General features: G+C 46.2%; 1 protein-coding gene across 3 annotated transcripts in view; it reads right to left on the bottom strand.

Moving 5' to 3' along the window:
* Positions 1 to 511: 511 nt before the first annotated feature.
* Positions 512 to 25,698, bottom strand: part of CALCOCO1 (calcium binding and coiled-coil domain 1) — a 169,588-nt gene continuing 144,401 nt past the window's right edge. For all 3 annotated transcript variants that reach the window (XM_063952161.1, XM_063952159.1, XM_063952160.1), the window contains one exon: positions 512 to 17,291. In XM_063952161.1, the coding sequence (XP_063808231.1) occupies positions 17,286 to 17,291 (6 nt within the window). In that variant the 3' untranslated portion in view covers positions 512 to 17,285. The remainder of the gene's footprint in view (positions 17,292 to 25,698) is intronic.

A 25,698-nucleotide genomic window follows, 5' to 3' on the forward strand; every position in this document is an offset into this window, starting at 1 on the left:
CACATGCAAAAGCTATGGGGCAAAGGGGTTAATTTCCTTGAAGACTTTAAAGAGTTCTGAAAGCCCATCGGTGATAAAAATTGATTTTACGGTTCTGTAGCCAGAATGGTAGAGACATAGAGGAGGGGCTTATACAAGCCCTTCGTCAGAAAAACAAAGCCTGTCTGCCTCAGCTGTATGCCCCAGTGACAGTCTGTGTATATGAGAATGGGCTGCCTACTCCATCATTCTCAATTACAGATGGTGTGAGAATGGGACACTTGGGCATCTAGTGAGCTATTCGCCGAGATCTATTTACTTTCATTGTGAGGAATTTAGAGGCTTGTGATTCCAGCATTGTGCGCCCTGTGACATGGTTTTGGTACAGTGAAAATATACAGAAAACTATATAAAAAAGGAAAGAAGAGAACATGGAACATAACTATAGTAAGAACATTCAGACAGAACGTAATAATAATTGTGGAGGAGGATGGGAATCCCACTCCTCCTGATAAACAACAATGATCACACAAAGGGTGCCAAAGCAATTCTTTATTTATAATACATACATACAAACAAACAAACATACATAGTTTGCCACACAGAAATTATAGGTGTTTAAACATCAATATCAAAGATAGGCAACTTGTGTCACTTACAGCTGTTGTCGAGCTGCAAGTCAAGCCCTGCCATACAGGGCTTGCTGGGATTTTTAGTTCCACAATGGATGGAGCATAGCAGGTTGCCAAACCTTGATCTATTTACTTTACTCCTAGAGAGAGATTTATCAAACCTTCTAAAGAGGACCAGTGGTGGTTTTGCCCATTGCAACCAATCAGATTCTAGCTTTTATACAGTTCATTTTATAAAATGATAACTAGAATCTCTGATTGGTTGCTACGGATACCCAACCACTTGTCCTCTTAGAGGGCTTGATAAATCTCTGCCATATTGTTTATACAGATTTCTTCTTTGGCATCAGCCAAACAAAATATTCTTCTATCACTATCATAACCGTGGTGTAGAAAACAAATATAGAAAACAAAGTGTCTCAAACATACAGTATATATTGTACAGTAAAAGTGAAGGGTTGTTGCAGTTATTATACATACAATGAATGCACAGTGTAAGATGTCATACTATGTGCCAGGATAGGTGTGAAGACATGACTATACCTTCGTTACCTACAGTACATACATGTCAGGTGTCGTTCAATACTCTCTACTCTGTAAATGATATCTGTGTTAATAGTGTTGTATTTAGTAAGTGTCTATCCTGATGGTGTGAAAACAATATTAAGCTGTATACAGAGTTTACACTGGGATTATAGTATATACGCGCAGAGCTGACAATAATGGACCAGAATTGGAAGTGATATCTGCATTGGCAGTGGGAGATCTGGAATGCTATCTGATACTCTGCATGTGCAGCAGGGAGGCTGGAACAGCTCCGGATATTGTGCATATGCATCGGGGCAGATGGAACTAGTAAAAAAGGATAAATTCTGCCAGAACCAGCAAAGACAACTACTCTTAGGAAAGAGCATACTGTAAGCTACCGCAACTAAATATATGTATAGTAGTAGTACAGTTATTGACGGGTGGTCTTCAGGTTGCCGGTGGCCGGGCTCCCGGCGACCACCATACCGACATCTTTTCTCCCTCTTGGGGGTCCACGACCCCCCTGGAGGGAGAATAGATAGCGTGGCGCGCCACCGTGCCCGCAGCGTGGCGAGCGAAGTGAGCCCGCAAGGGGCTCATTTGCGCTCGCCCAGCTGTCGGTATGCCGGTGGTCGGGATTCCGGCGCCAGTATGCTGGTTGCCGGGACCCCGACCGCCGGCAAACCATAATACACCCGTTATTGACTACTATGGAAAAAGTTTCCTTATTTTGTAGGTGCCTTTCCTGTTCCTTGTGACACTATAATACATAATCGGTGCGGTCTTCACCATTTCTGAATGTGCAGAGAAGAAGACTGACAGCCCCGGATAGCCAAAGTTAAAAATCATACTAAATATAATTCCCCATAAAAACAGAACAAGTACTAAAGTTGTGGACAAAGGAAGTGCAGGTATAAGACAAAGGATAGGGAAGGCCATGCTAGTGAGAGCTTATAGTCTAGATTGAAAGGGCAATGGGCTGGATTCAGGGATGACATCAAACACAAAGGACTGAGGTTTTTAGTCTGCGCATGAGTCCAGACCGCACTGCGCATGCACCCTGACGGTTACCCATAGTTACCGACATTCTGGCTGCTCTCTGCGGGAGAGAGCAGCCAGGTTGGCTCAGAGGGCGGGCAGGGGAGGCTGTGACGTAGGGGAGGGGGTGGGCTGTAGGCGGGATGGGTGCGGAGTAAGGGCGGGTCACGATGACGCAACCCTTAAGCCACGCCCCCGCTCTGTAATGCCGCGATCACCGGCATTACACTGCAGGGGGCGTGGCTATGATGACGCGATTCAGCAAGAATCGCGTAATCGACTGCCTGGACCGCCCACTTTACACACTAAGTGGGCAGACGGGCAGGGGGTACCCCGCGAATCGGGAGACTTGCCTGCTCTTCCGGGGGGGTCACCCGATTTTCGGGAGCCTCCCGGCCATCCCGGGAGAGTAGGCAAGTATGCGGTTACCACTCGAGATGCCGACCAAAATTGCACGTAGATTCAAGAATTTCAATGGGCATTTCTAGGTGGTAACAGGAGTGGTGGCTAACCAGACACAGGCGTGTCGCGGTCAGCGAATACAGCTATGTTATAATATGTTCAGATGGGCATTCTGCATCACCATGGCTGTTGCAATGCCCAATGTTAAACTGATAGTGTCTTTGGGCGCACAGTGGTGGGTTAGCGCCAACACAGTCTTTTCCATTCTCAAGAAAGGAGGTACAGTATGCTATGTTGGAACATGTGTGATTGTGGTAACTGAATGAATGGCAGTGGCTTCTTTCCTAGCATGTATTGCATACATTAAAATCTATATCAGATTTTAAATTAAGAAAATTCCTGTCTTCAGCAAAGAATGGAGGGTATTGTCCAGAACTGGGATGCCCATATAAACAAAGTAGTAGATAATAAAATCTAAGCAACCTTTTGAAGAATCATACAAATGTACAGCTCCCTCTTTCTCCACCATCTAATTGCGATAGGTTGTCCATTGTTTTGTGTTCTGATCTGCCCACTTCTACGCAATGGGGCACCCGTATCGAGTCTGAAAACAGCTGTTATACTGCATGGGGAAATATGGCACCTTTTCCACTGTAACTATGAACCACCTAGCTTGCAACATTTGATCTACTGGCTTACAGGAGCTCTTTGCCATCAGTTTATGTAAAATTCAGATCAAGGTATCAAATGTGTTTTTGTGTTGCATATGTCACATTGGGCCTTATTCAGGTCCCAATGGACCTGCAGCGTCTAGAGCAAAGTACCGATGCTCGGAGCTTTGCTCATGCGTTGGACCTGCACTGTGCATGTGCCGTACAAGTCTAAGAAGGCAGAAGCTAGGTGGCGAGGGGGTGGTGAGGGCCTCCATTTCTCCAAGTGGAGATGTGTCACTGCCGTTACAGAAGAGGGATGAGGCCAGGATCTCTGTCAGAGGACAAAGATTTTCCTGGCCTCTAGGAAGGACTTTCGGCGCGTGCCCCTGTGTCACGCAGCCAGCCGATGTTAGCGGGGAGGATACGATACTGCGTTCTTGGATGCAGGTCGGATCAGTAATGCAGCAGAAGGTGTTACCACATTAGTGCTAACACTGCTGCGGCTTCTATGTAAGCAGCAGTGACAATCCTTCCAACCACAGCTGAATGAGCGTCCATGTTTCTCTATTGTATGGAAGGCTCACTGTTAGTGGTTACTAATCCTAGAAGTGGCTGCCTGTTTGTGTGCAAGTCAACTGTATTCTTCAATTTTCAATTTATAGACCTATAGTTCTGAAACGGAGCAGATTACCAGCCATTTCGTCAGGCTGTCACCATTAGTCCATTTATATTTAAGGCGTATTCAATTTCTTAAACGTCACTATGGAGTGCACTTCACTGCAGCACCATCTGTCAGCAAATTGATTACATTAATTATTAAATAATTTATCTTGCAGAGCTATGTGGTAATATTAGGAATTAAACACTCTGCAATTGTCACTGCTATAAAAAAGCAAAGTGTTAAGTGCAGAAGAGAAATTAGAGAGTCTGTAGAACACACACCTGGGGGACATGTGCAAAGATAATACAGTTTGCTCTGTAATGACACTTGTGCCAGTGACGTACACATAAAAGTGGTTAATATGCTTTTAGATGAGATACAAAGAGTGCAGTCTCAACCAGGTGGTTTTCAGAACAGAAAAGGGCTGAAATGTATACAGTTTCCCTATTCTTGTACCTGTAAAAGGAAAAAGAAACTAAATTTTTACATTTGATTCCCCTTAAGTCAGTGGTTTGAAAACCTTTCTTGAATCACGTCGCCTCTAGGTCAAAGTTTCTTACCCCTTTTCCACTAACGAGCACGGGTCGCAGCCGGGAGCCTGACACGGGAGCTGCCCCCTGCTGCGACCCGTGCTCGGTCCCTTTTCCATTAGCAGTCACAACCCGGCAAATGCCGGGTTGGTGACGCTTCTAGTGACACGGCAGGGGCGGCGCAGGGAGATCACATGATCTCCCAGCGCCGCCTTCCCTATGCACTGTGAACGGGAGCCGTGTCACCTCGACACGGCTCCCGTTCACACTAGACAGCTAGCCGGGTTGAACACGTGTTCAACCCGGCTAGCTACCAGGGTAGGATTCCCGGATCACTTGATCCGGGTTTACCCTTTTCCACTAGCAAAAAACACGGGTAAATGCGCGCCCCCGTGCATTTACCCGTGTTTTTTGAGCTAGTGGAAAAGGGGAGAATTTCAGCACAATTATTAAATTAAGTTAAAAAAAACTGTGCTTCCCTGCCTTCCGTAGGATCAGTAATGTGGTGGTAGACATGGTGGCACGTCTGTCTGTCCACAATTTTATGACTGGCAGCCATCAGCTCTGATTTTGCCTATAACATGGACCAGTGGCATCATTACGGGGGTCCGCAACCAGATATGCACCCTCCGAGAGGTGACACTGAAATGCCAGCTCCTCCGGGTGCGGCACTGTAACATTACGTGCAGCACTTTTCTCCTGTGCAGGAGCTGGCACCACAGACAGACTGCAAAGGGAGCTCAGCATCTCCGGGACCACCCGAGTGATGAAAACTGGGGTCGGGTCACAAAGCCACACCCTCTTTTAGCGGCACACAGAGTATTTAATCCGCACCAGGTTTCACCACGGTTAGTGATGTCCCTGACATGGACCGTAAATAATTTGATTTGATAATGGACTACCGACCCTTGGCACCCCTGCAGGTTCCCTGTGGCACCCAGTTTGGGAACCATTGCCTTAAGTGAACTGGGTACATGGTGGAGTGCCGTGGAGAAAATGTAAAAGATATTCCTAACCCAACTCGCTAGACATAATACTAAAGGAAACACAAAACAATCGGATAAATGCACAACATCCAAAATGTGGACGGATTCAAAATGCAAAGGAAACATTCCCTGGGCAGCCGTGCTCATCAGTGGGAGCCAAGGACAGAAATAGAGGCAAAATGTGCTGAAAACAATGTTAGCCTTCCAATGCTTACATAAAAGCGTATGAGGAGCTGAATATTTACTCCTTATTCTCTTGTATTCAGGCTGCAAGAAAGTGAGAACACTGTTGCCCAACATCTCAATACTCCCAAAGAAGCGAGTAATTTCCAATCCAGTAATACAATTAACAGGTGCATATTCCACTTTGTCCGGCCCAGTCTAATCATTTCTGTAAAGGCTACCAAGTATTCCTTTGTGTGTTCATTTACATATAATAATAGGACACATGAGTAAGTATTTAGCAAATGTTGCCACAGTTTTTGTGTATCCTTTTGTTTTCTTTTTACTTACTGTATATAGTAAACTGATCATTTGGCTAGATTTAGGAAGAATTACCCATTGAATGAGATACTTCTGGGGGTACACACAATACACAGTGAAAAACCCTGGAGTACATGAAAAATATTTACTGGTTACAATTAGCATATATGTGCATTTCTTGTTGGTTTTTATTTTTGGACTGTGATATGTACAGAACTGGGGACTCACATTTTAGATCTTAAAAATAATAATAAAAAAAATAACTGGTCACTGCTTCATGAATAGATATCACCTTAGTTACTGTGCATTATAAAGAGCAGGGTCTAATAATCATCTCTGGAATACTATACGTACTGGATCACATTACTGGTGACACCTAGTGATACAATATATCATACAATCTTTATAAGGTATTATCCCTGTTATAACACCCATGTTAAAGGTGTCATCCACCCGAGTGCCTTGAGCCAAGCCGTGGGAAAAGCTGGTCACTTTTCCTGCATAATGTAGCTGCATATGTGCAGTGATGGTGATGATTAGGAGCAAGAATCACTTTACAGGACATCCAGACCTTGGGGGTAATTCAGATCTGATCGTAGATGTTCTAAATTTAGCACATCTATGATCAGTTACTCTGACATGCGAGGGGACGTCCAGGACAGGGATAGTCCGCCCCGCATGTCAGGCCCTACCCCCCCCGCCCCTCCTCCACCGCACAGGTACAAAAACATTGCACGGCGGCGATGCTTTTGTACCTGACGAGTAGCTTCCTGCCAGCGCAGCTCCTGCGCGCTGGCAGGCCACTACTCGCCACGTTCCAGGTCACAGCAGCTGCGTGTGACATCACGTAGCCACCGTGTCTGCCTCCCCAGCAGTCCGGACATGCCTCCATTGTCCGGACAGCCCCCCGCCAATGGTGTTCTAACGCTGTTGGCACGCCCCTCCCTTTCCACGACCGCCTCTGCCTGTCGATCAGGAAGAGGCGGTTGCACCAGTGAGATGCTTTCGCACCTCACTAGCCGCACATGCGCAGTGTGCCCTGCGCATAGTAATTCAGACTGCGATCGCTGCCGCTGCAGCGCTGAATGCTGGATTACCCCCTGTGTCCGTTAGGCTGTATGGAATGTTTTCAATAGAGCTGTATGTCAGAGCCAAGGACAGCCCTCTGCAGCGGAGTGACAGCTGCCAACATTAGGTAACTAGTATTTGCTGTGTTATTGGGAAGGGGTTGGCCAGAAGGGAATATATACTAATTCCAGGAGATGCCGGCTGTTAAGATCCTGACAGCGGCATCCTGCCCGCCAAAATGGTGGCAGCGGGGCAAGCGGTACAAGTCCCCTTGTGGGTTTGGTGCGATCACGCTGCGGGCTCACCACAGGTTCTATTCTCACTCTATGGGTGTCATGGACACCCACGAGTGAGAATAGTCCCTACGCGCTGGGATTGCAGCTGTCGGTATTGTCGCCTACCGGGATTCCGGCGCCTGTATCCTGACCGCTGGGATCCTGACTGCCAGCAAATTGATTGCATCTCGTCCAGAAGTGGGCCCTTGTCTGGGTGCCAATTCATGACCGGCTACTTTGTAGCCACAGTATTTTGCCTAGGGCTCCATGAGTTATTAGTCCCACTCTGGGTGTGCACCTATGCACACATTAAGTAACTACGCATATTTTGACAACACTAAATGCACTGCACATCTACTATGTACCATATACTATGGTCATTAAAGGAGCGTGTGAAGTCTTCCGTGTCTAGTGCGCATATAACAAAGATCACTGTAGTCAGCAATGTGTCATCACCTACTTGTCATAACAGATGGGAAGAATAAATATAGCAACAAATAGAGATATCTGGTAACATGTCCACTAGAGAATGTACACACTGAAATGCTCTTGGGCAATAGGTGACTATAAAGCTATTTGCAGACTTGTCAACACCGTAATTGGCTTCAATTATCATTGACAAATTGGGCAGTAAAGGGTTCTGATATATGTCTTTAGATCTGCAAGGGGGCATGAGGCCAGAGAATAAGTACCTTTAGCACTCACAAAATGTGTCAAAATTGACATTATTGAGTGTGTAAGTATGTGCTTATAAATGTCCTGAAAGCACAGGATATAAAATTAGATAGCGCATAGTAATACTACACTCCATTGTGATAGGTCACAGGCCACAGTTAGTATATCTAACATAATAATAAGAGTAATCCAATTAGAGCAGTCTGCTGATGTCTCAGGAATCACAATGTCCTATCTTTATCTGTGGTCAGACAACGCAAGATACGTGGAAAAAAAACGAATAAAATTTGCAGAAAATGAGAGCCAATTAAATGAAAACAGTATTAATTAAAATGCAGAGATCTATGTATGCCTGTTTGCAGAGTGTAGTGTACGCAAATAGGGTCAGTGCAGAGTCCCATGCACTTACATTGCATCTATACTTACTATAAGGGTGGAACGTGGCTGTAACAGGCGTTCTCAGCATGATGGCACAGCTGCAGGTTATGAGGAGTTCAGCAAGCGGAATATGTGGTTTTCAGCATTTCTGCTTATGTTTGTCCTATTCAGAGCTGAACTTGGCCAGAAAGGTCTTGCCATGAAATTGGGTGTTTCATGCAAAACTCGAGTGAAAGGAAGCGCCCTGTCCTGTGGGTATCTACACCTCTGTGAGATTCTTAAGCTGGATGCACACTTGACCATATATCATCTGTTCTAACGAAAGGACTATATGTTGTTTGCGGATCGGCGGGTGTGTACACCGTATAGGTCTGTGAACGACGTTGTTCACAGACATATCACGTCGGCCCTGCAACACAGACACTGTCTGAAATATGTGCAGATACAGACCTATCTATGCTCATCTTACCCGCGAATGAGTGGGAGCGTCGCATCATGCAATCCTATGAGTTGCAGGTGCATACGCAGCACGTGCACTTTCGCGGGAACGCTAGCCACCGCAAATGACCTGCAATAATGAATAATCACGGGTAAGAGAAATGTGGCCAGATCATATCAGCGCATCGGCTGTGTGCCCGTATACTGGCTGCAGGGACGGACGTCACAGATGGCCGGGAAAATTCAAATGCCCACCCAGCTGTCATGAAAGGACTGACACATCGAGCAGTCCATTGGTAAGTGTATATAGCTTACCTAATCAGCCTCTCTGTCTGCGCGATGGCTGGATGCGGGACTAGCTGGTCCAGGGTATACCCAGCTTTAGTCTTGGACAAGTGTGTTGGTGCAAGTGCCAATACTAATCATGATGGTTGTGGTGGTTGGCATAAAATTAATGGGCAGCATGGCGTCCCACTTGCAGACCCATGAACCCCCATATTGGCCCTATGGATTCTGGCATTAGCACCAGGTAGTAAATCTAGCTTCTGTGGCAGCCTGCTAATACAGCCACTCTGCGCACAACTCAGAATTAGCCCATTGGGGTGGTAGCACCACAAGTTGCATACAACACTGACGTAGAGTGAGCTACTTGACCGAGTATTTTGTGTGCATTTAAGCTGAGCATGCTAAAGAAATCCTTATTGCCGGATTGGCAGGATGGTGGTGGCATGGGCTGTTCTCATATAGGGGTAGATGTAGGAAGCAGTGAAAAGAGTGGAGAAGTGAGCCAGTGGAGAAGTTGCCCATGGCAACCAATCAGCTGCTCCCTACAGGTTTAAAGAATGTACTTGATATGTTACTACAAAGCTGATTGGTTGCCATGGGCAGCTTCTCCACTCTTTTCACTGCCTTATCCATCTCCCCCTATAGTCTGAGTACAGTGAGGTTTGCACAAATGCGAAGACATGCAGACTAAGGAAGCCACACATACACGCCAGAGACAGGCGTATTATGTATTGTTGGTCAGTGGAGGAGCATATAGCAGCTGATGATGTAGATGGTTGCCAGCAGTAGTGAAATTATTTCACTTAGCTGTTTGCAAACGCTCCGCTGACACGGACTGGTGATTATGCTTTTTTGAGCTATTTTTTTCTGTCACCACGTGATACAGAGGCTTTACAGAGGCTTTGTCGGTTAATTGATGCATTAAAGTGAATGCGTTTGCAGCACACGGGAGACATGGTTAACAAATGGGACTTACAATAAGTGTCTGTGATGTATGCCTGCCATCACCCAGACGCACATGATACGGTCGGTGAAAGGTACACATCTTGAGCTGCGCATATGGCTGGAAACATGCGACTTTTGTGTGTGCTTGTTAATGGGTCATTTACAGCCATTTTTCTCCACCAGCAGTGAATCATTTCCCATGTGGTCACCACACAGCTAGTAAAAATTCATCAGAGACCCTACAGTGGCTGCTGCATGGCTAGTGGCTACAGAAAATGACTTACTGTTAGGAATTCCTGGGTGATAGTGTCAGATTTTGCACAGATTAAGGTGATTATAGTGGTCTTGATGTGATGCAACCTACATATGCATTCATGCATAATTGAGGTTTCACAATTAAAATATCAAGTAAGCTAGTGTAACAGATGGGGAGCTGTAAGAGTAGCAGCACATTAATCCCTATCCAATATTTACACTGGTTAAGTATCTATGTAAATATAGGATTTATGCAGGTTGTCCACGGCTGCCATCTCCACCAGTCTCCCAGTTCACCAGATAAATCACCAGTGAAAGATCTATAAGTGGTTTCGCAGTACAAGTATATTCTGTCTGACAATTGGGGCTCTCCTGGTTTCTTTATGGTGTTACTGTGGTCTTTGTCATCTGGCCATCAGCACAGAGTGTTCTGCTCTCCTGCTGAATGAATGGCACTACCCTTAGCTAATTAAAACACTGAGGGGATTGATGACCCATAGTTACAATCTGTATGAATTTTTATGGCATATTTACTGTATCTGTAAATCAGAAAAGAGCTCAATGTTTTCCACCAAAGCAATTAATCACGACTTACACTGCATAAATTAACTGGCAAGTTCTCCTTTTGTTTTCAGCGGCTGCTGTTTATAGACAGATACATATGCAATCTCATGCCCTGGCAATAAAGAAAATGAGGGAAGTGTATGAATACTGGTAGATCAGTATCTGCATTACATTTTAGCTGATCTTTTCTAGCACATTTTGGAAAATAAAAGTAAATGTCTTATTGGTCGCAAAGCTGTTTCATAAATGCTCACAACTGCACGCTATACAAAAGACAGTATGAGTATGTAGCAGCAGGGCTGCCATCAGAAATTGTGGGGCCCGGGACTGACAGAATAGACAGGGCCCTCCCCTCCAAAAAAAAAGATTCTGCTGCACCGCTCCACCCCTATGTGATGTCATACATCATTAAGGGGGACATTTACTAAGCAAGCAGTGATAAGAGCGGAGAAGTGAGCCAGTGGACAAGTTGCCCCATCAACCAATCAGCAGCCCTGTATAATTTTATAGTATGCAAATTCTAGATGTTACTTCAGTGCTGATTGGTTGCCATGGGCAACTTCTCCACTGGCTGACTTCTGCGCTCTTATCACTGCTCAGTAAATGTCCCACTAAGTTACATTTGGTTGGAGCGTTACGGACCTACAGGAATGATTCACAGAGAGCTAATGCACAGGGAAGGCTTGCTTTAAGAAGTCACTGCTTTAAGAAGTCACCCCTGCGCATCAGCCCGCTGTTGTTTTACACACCTGGTGCAACTCTCCAGGAATCAGCGGTAGGAGCAAGGGATGAGCCCCTCTCTCTGTATGGGCGCGGGACACCAGTCCCCCCCTGATGGCTGCCCTGTGTAGCAGGCATCATCACCCACTTTACCTTTATACTGCCAGCCCCTTCTATATATCACAAGTATAAAGCACACATGCCCACTGCGATGGGATTTCCAGGTGTCTTCTGAATTTGGGGGGAGAATCTCCCCAGCTCCATCAGCATCACACCACTTCTCATGTGAAATGATTGAGAGGGTGTGATGACACGTTTCACTAAGACTTGCATCATCATGGCCCTGCCCTCAGTGATAATATGCAAAAACCAATTGCAGAGGGCAGGGCTGCTGCGATGTGATTAGCTGTTTCGCACCTCCACCCTCGGCTTCCTGGACCTACCTCCCCACTGCTCTCCCAAAGCTCAGCCATCCAAAGTTGATAAGTATGCCATAAGCATTCTCCAATCACTGCAATACAGCTTTACCCAACCACTGCTCCTCTATGGTCAGGCGTTGCTGTTTATCTTTAAAAGGGAATTATACCCCCATTTTAAAAGTTTATTTTCTTTATATAATTCTATAACTGTGCAGTAAAACCTGTGGGCATGTCACTTTTACACAGAGAACCTTATTTCTTGGAATATGTGTTCTGTTTATTATTATGAGAGAACGGTTGGCTGAAGTGAAATATTAGGTAATAGACTGCAATGAAACAGAGCTGCCAGAAGCCAGACTTACTATGAATACAGCAGACTTGTTTCCCTCTACCGAGCAATAACCTGCCCACAAATACGCAAGCCTACTGCATGTGAAGGAATAGGCATTGTTTATGTCATTTTTAATATGATGTCCAATTGAAATTAGGAAATTGAAAGTAATCCTTAATGTGAAAATGGATATTAAAGTTAACTGAAATATTATCCCGCCATTCTAAAATAAATCTACACTCACACGTTAACCTTCCAATGATCATTAATAATCAGCCTGCCTCTACATAAATATCGCCTCTGAGAACCTTGTTCCTTTGCGTGTGTAGCAGACTCACTGGGGGCCATTCATTTGTTTGAGAGACATAGTCCCTATTTAAAGGGGCCGGGAGCTAATTCAATTGTTTTGGGTGCCCAGTCCCGAGGCTGCACTAATCACGGATATCTGCTCACACCCTCCTGTGGGGCGAGGAGAAAGCCGCATAAAGTAAGGTTTTGGCCTGGGCGTGCCAAAACTGCAGTACTTCCGGCACTTGGCATAGAAAAACCTGACTGACGCGAATAATCATGTGCATTTGGCATGTAAATGTACCTGTAATGACCAGTGCGGGACTGGTCATGCAAATACTGTAACTGAATTAGCTCCCGGCCGGCAACTTTACACGGGAGTTAATTCTCTCAATTGGCTGCCAGACACAGTGTGTTTGGCAGCCATTTTTTTGCCAACCAAAGGAATTATAAAACGGAGATAATCAGTTTATTAGCTCTCCACCTATAAAGCACTATCAATTGCATGCTGAAAAAGGTACTTGACTTTGTCTTTAAAGAAAAATAAATCTATGTGGGATTGCTGCCTTTAGGTGTGGCTTGGGAACCTAAAGTGGCTCTGGGTAAAAATTCTGGCCGTGGCCTCATGTGGGCGTAAACTGTAGACAGGGCCAACATAAAAGTAGACCGGATTAGCCAATCATTATCCCTAGAAATAGGGAGGGCAGGCAAAGCGACACGCACAAGTAGGAGGAGTTACAGCACTGCAAATCGGAGCATGTGACAGTAGGTGGACCTTAAACACAAAAAAAAACCGACTATAAAGTATTGTGCTGTACCACGTGTCTAATGAATGCAAAGAAATAAAAACTGGGGTGCCGGACCAGGCGAGGTTGAGGGATTGGCGATAGCGAAGTTCATCTAACAAATGTTGCGGGGTATGGCTGGTAGGTATACCCTGAGAGAGCAAATCACTGACCTAATATACAGCAGAGTAAGGATACATAATATAAAAGGAATCCACTTTACTGAATGTTATTGTAAAACTGGCAAAAATTTTGGGTAAAATGACAAACAATGAAAATAGACACAGTTAGCACATAGGTTGAAAAGCAGAGGAGAGGAGAGGAGATGTGACAGATTAAATGTAGATATATCATGAAAGGATGTACACAAAGATCACTTTGAAAATAAAATCTATGTAAAACAAATCTAATCCTCCCATTGTACAGGTGACGAGATGTTTATACAGGTGGGAGGAAGTCTGTCCCGGCTGTCTTCCTGTGGTTGGAGACATCACAAGATGATTTGCTCAGAGAGCAGTGTATAGAGCTGAGTGAATGTCACCCGTACCAGGGTCCAGCTGACGCCCCAGAGCTCAGTTTATGTTTCCTTGCTCCGGTGCAGCAGAGAGTGGATCTCTGTCTGGATGGGAAGCTTGCCAAATAAAGACTTATCCTGCGAGAATACAGGCATGGCGGGACGCTCTGACACACATCACTGATGGGGTCATCCCCCTCTAGGCAAGGGACTGTTCCCCGTGGGTTTCAGATGATAGGTCGACAGTCGTTAGGTCCACCCCATATAGTTGATATGCATTTGGTTGTCAGGTACAATAGATCGACATGGCTGGTTCAAATGGTCGACACACATATGGTCAACACAAGTTGTTTTTTTTTTCAATGTTTTCAACATTTACCATCCACATGGATTATGATGGGGAATAGTACCACAGCGGTAGAGGAGCGAAGCACCTTGCCTGAAGCATGGCGAGTGTACATGTTGACAATAATTTCACTTATATATGGTTAAACATACAAAATGACACAAAACCCCCCACCTGTGTCGACCACTGCCATTTTCATCTTTTCACTGTGTCGACCTCTTGTACCTGTTCCATGTCGCTCTAATGACCCTGTCGACCTTTTGGCCCAGTCGACCTACTTCATGTCAACCATATTATTTCTCATCGACTCAATGATCCACACCTGTCCTCAGTAAGTCCGGACTCTCCCCCATCTCCAACTTTATGCCACCAGCAAGATAAAAAAGTAAGAGAACATAAAATTCCTGATGCGCCCTATGGCCAATTCTACCCCGGCTGCCTTAGCTGAATAGCCGCAGAAGTGCAGCAGCCTAAAGCAAACAGTAATGAATTCTGAGCCGTCTAGTGCAAGTTAGACCCATGAAAGCTAATGTGTTATTGGTTGTTATGGGTTACTGCACTCTTTCTACACCTGTGACAGTAGAAATGTGTTAGCATTCTTGTTACTGGGGTCAGTGAATGGAGTAAATGTAGCTTAGAAAGTGTGGACTTCGTGTATGTGTTTATACCCCACACATCAAATGCATAATTATGCACACAGCAACATAGTCAATATAGAAATGTACTAAAGTAAAAAAGTAACATAGAGCCTGATGCTGAGCTGAACTCACTCCGGTTTCGGAATTTAAATTGTGCAAATTTGAAATGACACAAGGACAAAGGATGCATATGTGCCACTGCCGATTGTATGTGCCTGGCCTGTTTGTGATTGGATAGGTGGGGCAGGCTGATGATGACCAAGCGCATTAAAGGAATGTTCACGCTAATGCGGCACATGCAGACCCTACACGAGAGTCCTAATTCAGACCTGATCGCTAGGGTGCGTTTTTTGCATCCCAGCGATCAGGTAGTCGCTGCCTACAGGGGGAGGGGGGATTCGCTGTGCAGGGGTGCGATCGCATGTGCAGAGAGCTGCACAAACGTCTCTGCACAGCCCAGGACTTACTCTTCCAGTGCGATGATCGGGGCCGCAGCTGACATCAGAAACTCTCCCTTCAAACGCTTGGACCCTCCTGCGTTTCTCCGGACACTCCCTGAAAACGGTCAGTTGCCACCCACAAATGCCCTCTTCCTGTCAGTCATCTTGCAATCACCCGTTCGATCGCTTTTCTCGTACATCCCGTCGCTGCCAGGAGCTCCCCGTCATTGCGGATCGACACGCACGTGCAATTCAGACCTGATCGCAGACTGTACGAAAACGCAGCCATCAGGTCTGAATTAGCCCCAAGGCCAGGTGCAAATACATGCAGATGGTGGTCACCTGCTATAACCCAGGTTCATATACTGCCCAGGCAGAGGTGAACAAATCTCAACATTTGTATGAGGGAAATACTCTAAGGGGGTTATTCAGTACGGATTGCAGATTCTGCTCAAAAGCCATGTAGAATGGCCTGCCCAGCTGCTGCGACCGCAATTTAATTGCAGTCGCAGCAACTGTGGACGACCTCCTGCAGCTGTAGCTAGACTGTGTATGCAGGAGGTCCGCCTCCATTTTTAGATCGGAGTGGCTGCATGTGACGTCATGCAACCACCCCGAAAACACAGCTGAACCGCCCCCATTTTTGACACGCCGCCCCCGCAACTGTCCAAGAGCAGTAGATCATGGCTTTCAAAACATAATTAGGCCAATATTGAAAGGTTACTCTAATGAGACCTTTACCATACATTTGTGCACTGAGAATCTCCTGATCACTACAAACAGGCCCAATTGGTTTTTTTCCCTAAAGTTCAGCTGTTACTTCTAGACTGCTCAGCCTGGGAATAATGCCTGGCCCTCTTCTGTAATTAGCAGCTGGTTGTAAGTAGACTAGAGGAATATTACCCCGTTCTGATCTGAGATACTGCGCAATGTCAGTGACCAAAGCCAGCACATTCGCAGGTCGGCGTACCCATCACTGGACACTGCTGGGAAGGCAGCCAGGGTGACAGTGCCTGTTGTTAGATGATTATCCTTTCCCTGTCCAATGCTGTTCTCATTGATCTAGTGCTGAGCACGGAAACGTTCCCAATAACAGAAGAAAATGTTCTAGAAATGCTTGAAATTATAAGAAAAATTATTCTGTTATAGGCCCTACACACTGGCCGATTTTCAGAAAGATATGAACGATCTCGTTCATAAATGAACGAGAACTCGTTCATATCTTTCAGTGTGGAGACTCCAGCGATGAACGATGCGCGGCCCCGCGCTCGTTCATCGCTGGTCTCCCGTCGGCTGTGCATGCAGGCCAATATGGACGATCTCGTCCATATTTGCCTGCACTTCAATGCAGCCGCGTGACGGGGGGAGTGAAGAAACTTCACTCCCCCCGTCACTGCCCCCCCGCCGCCGGGTCGCTCGTCGGCCGTATCCGCCGTCGGGCAGCTCGGCGGCGGGTCGGCCAGTGAGTAGGGCCCTTTACACAGAACATATTACGTAGAGGTGGCCAGGTCATTGCCTTATGTCTACTGATCACACTTATATTATTGCTAAGAGAGACAAGTTTCTTTGCGTACTTCCGATAGTCTAATGCTGTGCTTTAGGCACTTTACCTGTAGTCACCACTGTCGCCATGCACACTTAGTCTCCATTTACAATTTAGAGGTTACCCAACATTAGCTGTCATAATATACAGTCAAGTGAATATTCCATATTATTGCAATAAGAAAACATTAACTGGGAATATGAAAGAACAATTTACACACAAAATGGCTCTTAGAAGGTAGAAGAAGAAATAGCGCCTAAGTCCACTCAAAGGCCGGTTAAAAAAGAAACAGTTATCTTACTGAGTCCAGTAATTGCATAATGGTGGGGTCCAGGCATGGGGCGACACCGGATTTTCACTAATAGGTGAAATATCGCAAGAGCTTCAGAAGAAATGTAGAGTCTCGCATCTTCCAGCTTCTCTCTCTCTTTACACAGGGCATTACTACCACACAGTCCTATCAGACTGAATTTGGAGAGCTAGAGGTTACCACTGCAAGAAAGTAGGAAATAAAACGGAGACGTTTAGTTATTAGAAGAACAAAGCAGTCAAGTAATAAGGAACTTCAAATATGGTGCAAGGTTTTATATGGTGTTGGTATACTCCGCCCCCAACTTTCCACCCCCAGGCGAGACTTATCCATCTATTCTGGTCCAAATCTTCATACAATACGTATTGATAAACAGGCTTCTCTTGCCAGATGGCGTGGCTCAGGCATTAGGATGCGTTCCATGAGACAATGCGCAATTGCATCAGTGGAACCAAGATCTGAGAACCACCAGAAACATTAATACAGTATTATGTGTATACAAGGACAACTAATCTTAAAATAGTTTTGTTTTTTAAACAGAATTGTTACTAGTAAGAATCACAAATATATTCTATATATGTAAATGGTAATGAAAAATTAAGATACTTGCAATAATAACCCAAGGAATAGAGATTCTGTCCTAATGTCTTTTGAAGGACAGAATTTCTCAACGTAAAATGGTAAGAGAGAGCAATAGCTCCAGCCGCACACCATTCAGCTACACACTACACATACATACATACATACATACATGGTCAAACAACTCAAGATCTGAATCATGGGTGTAATTATTGGGGTGGCAGCTGCAACAGGACATAACAGCGAAGGTTCCTATTGAGGTCCCTCAGCTGCTGGGATCCAAATGCTATTCTGCCCAGAGGAGAGTGGCTGTTTCCTTTCTCTACGAGCAGTAAGTACAAAGCAGCATGCAAGGGAACCAACCGGCCTGGTCAGCAAGAGATGGGATAGGGTGAAATGCCTGTCTTCTGAGAAATTTGGGGGGCACCTTGTAACTTTTTCTATAGGGCCCACAAATTATCACTTTAACTACTGTCTGCCATGGACTGAGAACACTTACATACAGGTTGAGTATCCCATATCCAAATATCCGAAATACGGAATATTCCGAAATACGGACTTTTTTGAGCGAGAGTGAGATAGTGAAACTTTTGTTTTCTGATGGCTCAATGTACACAAACTTTGTTTAATACACACAGTTATTAAAAATATTGTATTAAATTACCTTCAGACTGTGTATATAAGGTGTATATGAAACATAAATGAATTGTGTGAATATAGACACACTTTGTTTAATGCACAAAGTTATAAAAAATATTGGCTAAAATTACCTTCAGGCTGGGTGTATAAGGTGCATATAAAACATAAATTCATTCTGTGCTTAGATTTAGGTCCCATCACCATGATATCTCATTATGGTATGCAATTATTCCAAAATACGGAAAATCCCATATCCAAAATACCTCTGGTCCCAAGCATTTTGGATAAGGGATACTCAACCTGTATTACGTATTAAGACGCACCATAGGAGACTGCACCGGTCTTATGTAGGCGCGGAATCTACATCTAAACATGGCTGCCTGAGTCAGTGCACGTGACATGCACGCATCTTGCTAGCCAATCCCCGTTACCACCCACAAACACCACAGAAACGGCATGGATCTGCATACAATGTAATCTGCGTTTCTGCAGTAATAATTGGGATCCATGCGCAGTGCGTCTTGGACGCATGCAGAGACTAAAAAGATTGCGTCCCATGTCACCTCTGCGTCCATCTCTGGATCAGGTGTCTCTTTCTTCTCCATATGTTAGATGGCCACTAAATGAAAGAGAACTTGAGGAACCTATACAAGCATAATGGCTATGCATCCACTATCTAGTGCAACTACAGTAAGCATAACCCACAGCTCCACTGACATGCGCTCACTTTGTCTAAGTATGTATGCCCTGTTACCACCCGGTTACAGTCATTCAACCGTAAATGGAGATGAAACAGCGTTTCGCAGGCATTTCTAGTACTGTAGTTGCACACGCTTGGCTGTAGCGCATCCCCAGTACTAAAATAAACAAGTGTTCATATATTCAGTCGTACCAAACAGTGGGCTTGATTTAAATATGAACGTAAACCTGAAGGGTGCACTGTGCATGCGCAGGACTCATGCACGCAGTGCCTCTAAGCTGCAAACTGATTGACAGGCCGTTTGGGGGTGAGGTGACACCATGCAGTGTTATACAAAATAGTGGCGTATTGCGTCTGTTTTATAGGCATACTGGGCCGTGGCTCTGCGTCACTGGATCTAGCCTTCCTGGACCCGGCAGAGGAGTTCTGATGGACAGTCTTACGCAGAAGGCAGATGGTCACAATGGTGATGTGATGCTGCATCTTCGGACACAGATGCTGGCAGAAGGCGTCTTTTTCCCGCACACACCTCCTACAGCATTAGCATTCTATTTGTATGGTGCTTCCTGCGGCTGTGCAACACTGTGCACATTGGATTCAGACCCTGTGATAACATACAGAAGTAGTACTGTGCAGTGCAGCTTTATACTGTATACCCCACATTCAGACAGATTTCCCAGTTACATTCATATGCGGCAAATTTTTATCGAACATATTTTGAATGAAAGCAACAGACGCTATGCTGCTCCCTCTCAATTATAACGGTTCTATACGTATACAAGTTTTCTTACATGAATGAGTTAGAAACACTCACAATAATATACAGGAAAAGTATATATAATCTGACAAGACTAGCAATATTTAACACTGAATTTAGGTTTGTTATACACAGGGGTGGCAACGGAAATCTTGGGGCCTGGTACACGTTTTTGAGGGCCCATCCCTCCTCGGTCGGTACAGGATGGTCATTACACCTGTGTCTCTCCTGCCTCATACCCGTCTCTCCTCCCTCAATTCCACCTATACCACTTTGCTTCAACCCCTCTCTGTGACTCTCCTGCACCACCCCGCTGTGTCTCCCCTGCCATGCCTCTTTGTCTTCAGCACCATCCCCCTGTATTTCGCCTGCACTTATCTGTTTTTCCAGCCCCATGTCTTCAGCGCCATCTGCACCCGCGTCTCTGCATCTCCAGCCCCCTATACCCTACTCTCCAGCCCACACCTACCTTCTGCTACTTGCTCCTTTTGGTGGCTCCCCTGCCATCCAGCAGAAGATGGCATGACATCATGCATGCTGCATGGGAATCATAAAAAACAACAACCCTTTATTGCTTCGGCCACCTGACTGGTCCAAGGGGCAGATGAACTTAACTCCACAGAATCAATCTGGTAGGAATTGCTGATGGGACGGTAATCTCAGAGCCCGGTATAAGTGTTCCCCTTGCACCCCCTGTTGCCTAGCCTTGTTAGAGGTAGTACCAGCCTTCCAAACCTGCATACTTCCACTTTGCAGTTGGCGGTTGGAGGTGAATCGCTTCATCTCTGTTGGCGAGACCCGAGCATTGGGGTACAGAGCCATGATTATGCTGGCTATTGAGACGCCTATCAGCAGCAGCTGTAACCTGCAGCCAACAGCCACACCATAAACCGTATGGTTCCTCAGAACGTCTGGTGGTATTTGGCTACCGGTGTCAGAGGAACTACTTCTGACAACGTCATACCCCAGACATGCCCGCTGACTCGAGCCAACACCTGTCACCAACCAGTATTGTGTCTCGGAACTGCATGGATGCTGGCAGTGACCACTGTGATGAATGATAGTGCATTTCGGACATACACATATTGGGCACTTGTTTTACTTGTGTCCACCTCCGGATCAGGACCTTAGGGTTACCGAATCTCTATGTTTAACACACAACTTGCCTTTATGGCAAAGTTATCTTTATGTGGATTATACCCCTTTTACACTCGCAGGCTCGGGTCATTCCCGGGATATTTCCCAGGACACATTCCCGGGAATGACCCTTTTACATTAGCGGCCCGACCCTCAGAGGCGCAATCAGTAAAGATCATCAAATTCGCAGATGACCCCACCGTCATCGGCCTCATCAAGGACGGGGACGAATCGGCCTATAGACGGGAAGTAGACCGGCTGGCCCAGTGGTGCATCCACAACAACCTTGAGCTCAACCCCCTCAAAGCTGTCGAGATGATAGAGGACTTCAGGAAGAAGTCATCTAGTGCACCTCCGCTAACGATTGCTGACAGTGTGGTATCACTAGTGGACTCCTTCAAGTTTCTAGGGACCACAATCTCCCGGGACCTTAAATGAGGGTCCAACGCTGACGCCACTGTTGGGAAAGCACAGCAGAGGTTGTTCTTCCTCAGGCAACTAAGGAAGTTCAACATCCCTCCTCGATACTCGTATGGTACAGCTCCGCCAGCGCGAGGGACAGATGCAGGCTACAAAAGGTGGTCAGAACCGCAGAGAAGATCATCGGGCCGACCTTCCCTCAGTCCAGGACCTGTACCTGTCCAGAGCTAGAAAGCGGGCAATGAAGATAGTAAAAGACCAGCTACACTCCGGCCACAGTATGTTTCACTTGCATCCTTCAGGCAGGCATTACAGGGCTGCCCCCGCCAGGTCCACCAGAAGCCTCAAAAGTTTCTTTCCCCAAGCGGTCCGCCTGCAGAACTCCTGAACATTGACTGACTTGTGTCCCTACGGTAACTAACTTGTGTCCCTACGGTATACCTATCTGTGTGACTTTACTTGCCCCCCCCCCCCCACCTGCTTATCTGTTACCTACTTGGCTGTTGTATAGCAAACCGAAGACAAATTCCTAGTATACGCAAGTATACCTGGCCAATAAAGCTGATTCTGACCTGTTCCTTTCCTGCCCCTTCTCTTCTCACCTGCTCCTTTCCTGCCCCTTCCTCACTCACTTGTTCCTTTCCTGCCCCTTCTCTTCTCACCTGCTCCTTTACTGCCCCTTCCTCACTCACTTGTTCCTTTCCTGACCCTTCTCTTCTCACTTGCTCCTTTCCTGCCCCTTCCTCTCTCACCTGCTCCTTTCCTGCCCCTTCCTCACTCACTTGTTCCTTTCCTGCCCCTTCTCTTCTCACTTGCTCCTTTCCTGCCCCTTCCTCTCTCACCTCCTCCTTTCCTGCCCCTTCCTCTCTCACCTGCTCCTTTCCTGCCTCTTCCCCTCCCGCCTGTTCCTTTCCTGCCCCTTCCTCTCTCACCTGCTCCTTCCTCTCTCACCTGCTCTCTCTTCTCACCTGCTCCTTTCCTGCCTCTTCCCCTCTCACCTGCTCCTTTCCTGCCCCTTCCTCACTCACCTGCTCCCTTCCTCCCTCACCTGCTCCTTCTCTTCTCACCTGCTCCTTTCCTGCCCCTTCCTCTCCCACCTGCTCCCTTCCTCCCTCACCTGCTCTCTCTTCTCACCTGTTCCTTTCCTGCCTCTTCCCCTCTCGCCTGCACCTTTCCTGCTCCTTCTCTTCTCACCTGCTCATTTTCTGCCCCTTCCTCTCTCACCTGCTCTTTCTCTTCTCACCTGCTCCTTTCCTGCCTCTTCCCTGCCCCTTCCTCACTCACCTGCTCTTTCTCTTCTCACCTGCTCCTTTCTTGCCTCTTCCCCTCTCGCCTGCACCTTTCCTGCTCTCTCTTCTCACCTGTTCCTTTCCTGTCCCTTCCTCTCTCACCTGCTCTCTCTTCTCACTTGCTCCTTTCCTGCCTCGTCCCCTCTCGCCTGCTCCTTTCCTGCTCCTTCTCTTCTCACCTGCTCCTTTTCTGCCCCTTCCTCTCTCACCTGCTCCTTTTCTGCCCCTTCCTCTCTCACCTGCTCCTTTCCTGCCCCTTCCTCTCTCAACACTTCAAAATACTTCCATTTTGATTGTGCCCATTACAATTGCAAATTGTGCAGCCTCCTCCTTCCTCCCTGGTCCCCCATTCTCTTCCTCTCTCACAGTCTCTCTCCCTAAGTCTGACTGCAGGAGAAAAGAATCTAATGATGCTGAAAATTGATTCTGAAGCGTACTGACAATGCTGTACATCTTTCCCCCTCCTCGCCTGCCATCTTTATGGCCTCTGGCTGTAAAAGTCCCTTTTACTCCCACTGGAGGGAGGCGGATTTATATCACTGCGCAGGCTGCAACACTACTCTGCCGTGCGCTATTCCACAGCGAGGATGGAAAACGTTTCCCAAATAAAACCTGGACCTTGCCTTGGAAAGTTCTGAGGAGCATGGATATTATAATCCTGTTCTCATGTACCTTATACAATAAAATAATCATAGAACACAAGTTACACTTTTCTTTGTATGACAAGCATTCTCTCTCATTTGCATTCTGTTTAATCCCTTGTGTAAATCATACTAATTCTATTGCTTCTTGCAGCCCCTTCTGCCTCTAAAGTACATATTGACTGATATCAGCATCAGGCTATGCAGACCCAGATGTTTACAGTACATTCTGAGTTTGGCAAGCTAAGTGTATGTGAATGGATGTAACAATGAAAATAATTGTACGGATTAATGCCCAGATTTATCAAGTCTTGGAGAGTGATAAGTTGCACGGTGAAAAAGTACCAGCCAACCAGCTCCTAACTGTCATTTTTCAAACCCAGCCTGTAACATGACAGTTAGGAGCTGATTAGCTGGTACTTTATCACCGTGCTATTTATCACTCTCCAAGGCTTGATAAATGAGCCCCTATGTTTTTAATTTTTGTGTTGTTTTCAATGTTACATTTCAATGTACATTAGAACATATACTCATCTCAATGGGAATGCATTGAAAGCACAATGTAGAAGCATTTATGTGTGTGTTCCCTGTGCGTTTGGGATCTGAAGAGGCACTGCGCATCTGCATATTTGGGCCTGCAATGCCACTCACAGTGTCCTAAACACAGCAGCGGTGTCAGGCAGCATTGCAGAAAATAAGAATTTACTTACCGATAATTCTATTTCTCGGAGTCCGTAGTGGATGCTGGGGTTCCTGAAAGGACCATGGGGAATAGCGGCTCCGCAGGAGACAGGGCACAAAAGTTAAGCTTTAGGATCAGGTGGTGTGCACTGGCTCCTCCCCCTATGACCCTCCTCCAAGCCTCAGTTAGGATACTGTGCCCGGACAAGCGTACATAATAAGGAAGGATTTTGAATCCCGGGTAAGACTCATACCAGCCACACCAATCACACTGTACAACCTGTGATCTGAACCCAGTTAACAGCATGATAACAGAGGAGCCTCTGAAAGATGGCTCACTACAACAATAACCCGATTTAGTTAACAATAACTATGTACAAGTATTGCAGATAATCCGCACTTGGGATGGGCGCCCAGCATCCACTACGGACTCCGAGAAATAGAATTATCGGTAAGTAAATTCTTATTTTCTCTATCGTCCTAGTGGATGCTGGGGTTCCTGAAAGGACCATGGGGATTATACCAAAGCTCCCAAACGGGCGGGAGAGTGCGGATGACTCTGCAGCACCGAATGAGAGAACTCCAGGTCCTCCTTAGCCAGAGTATCAAATTTGTAGGATTTTACAAAAGTGTTCTCCCACGACCACGTAGCCGCTCGGCAAAGTTGTAAAGCCGAGACCCCTCGGGCAGCCGCCCAAGATGAGCCCACCTTCCTTGTGGAATGGGCATTTACAGATTTTGTCTGTGGCAGGCCTGCCACAGAATGTGCAAGCTGAATTGTACTACAAATCCAACGAGCAATAGTCTGCTTAGAAGCAGGGGCACCCAGCTTGTTGGGTGCATACAGGATAAAACAGCAAGTCAGATTTCCTGACTCCAGCCGACCTGGAAAACTATATTTTCAGGGCCCTGACAACATCCAGCAACTTGGAGTCCTCCAAGTCCCTAGTAGCCGCAGGTACCACAATAAGCTGGTTCAGGTAAAACGCTGACACCACCCTAGGGATAAACTGGGGACGAGTCCGCAGCTTTGCTCTGTCCGAATGGACAATCAGATATGGCTTTGTGAGACAAAGCCGCCAATTTTGACACTCGCCTGGCCGAGGCCAGGACCAACCGCATGTTCACTTTCCATGTGAGATATATCAAATCCACAGATTTGAGTGGTTTAAACCAATGTGATTTTTGGAATCCCCAAAACTACGTTGAGATCCCCCAGTGCCACTGGAGACATCAAAAGGGGTTGTATATGCAGTACTCCCTTGACAAACTTCTGGACTTCAGGAACTGAAGCCAATTCTTTCTGGAAGAAAATCGACAGGCCGAAATTTGAACCTTAATGGACCCCAATTTGAGGCCCATAGACACTCCTGTTTGCAGGAAATATAAGAATTAACCTAGTTGAAATTCTTCCGTGGAGCCTTCCTGGCCTCACACCATGGAACATATTTTCACCTAAACTGTGATAATGTTGTGCGGTCACCTCCTTCCTGGCTCTGACCAGGGTAGGGATGACCTCTTCCGGAATGCCTTTTTCCCTTAGGATCCGGCGTTCACCCGCCCCTGCGTCAACGCAGCTGCGGTAAGTCTTGGAACAGACATGATTCTTGCTGAATCAAGACCCTTCTTATCTCTTGAAGTTCCGGTTACCAAGTCCTTCTTGGCCAAACCGGAGCCACGAGTATAATTCTTACTCCTCTCCTTCCTATAATTCTCAATACCCTGGGTATGAGAGGCAGAGGAGGG

The sequence above is a fragment of the Pseudophryne corroboree genome, chromosome 2 (assembly GCF_028390025.1).
Source record: "Pseudophryne corroboree isolate aPseCor3 chromosome 2, aPseCor3.hap2, whole genome shotgun sequence".
In the NCBI taxonomy this organism is placed as follows: Eukaryota; Metazoa; Chordata; class Amphibia; order Anura; family Myobatrachidae; genus Pseudophryne; species Pseudophryne corroboree.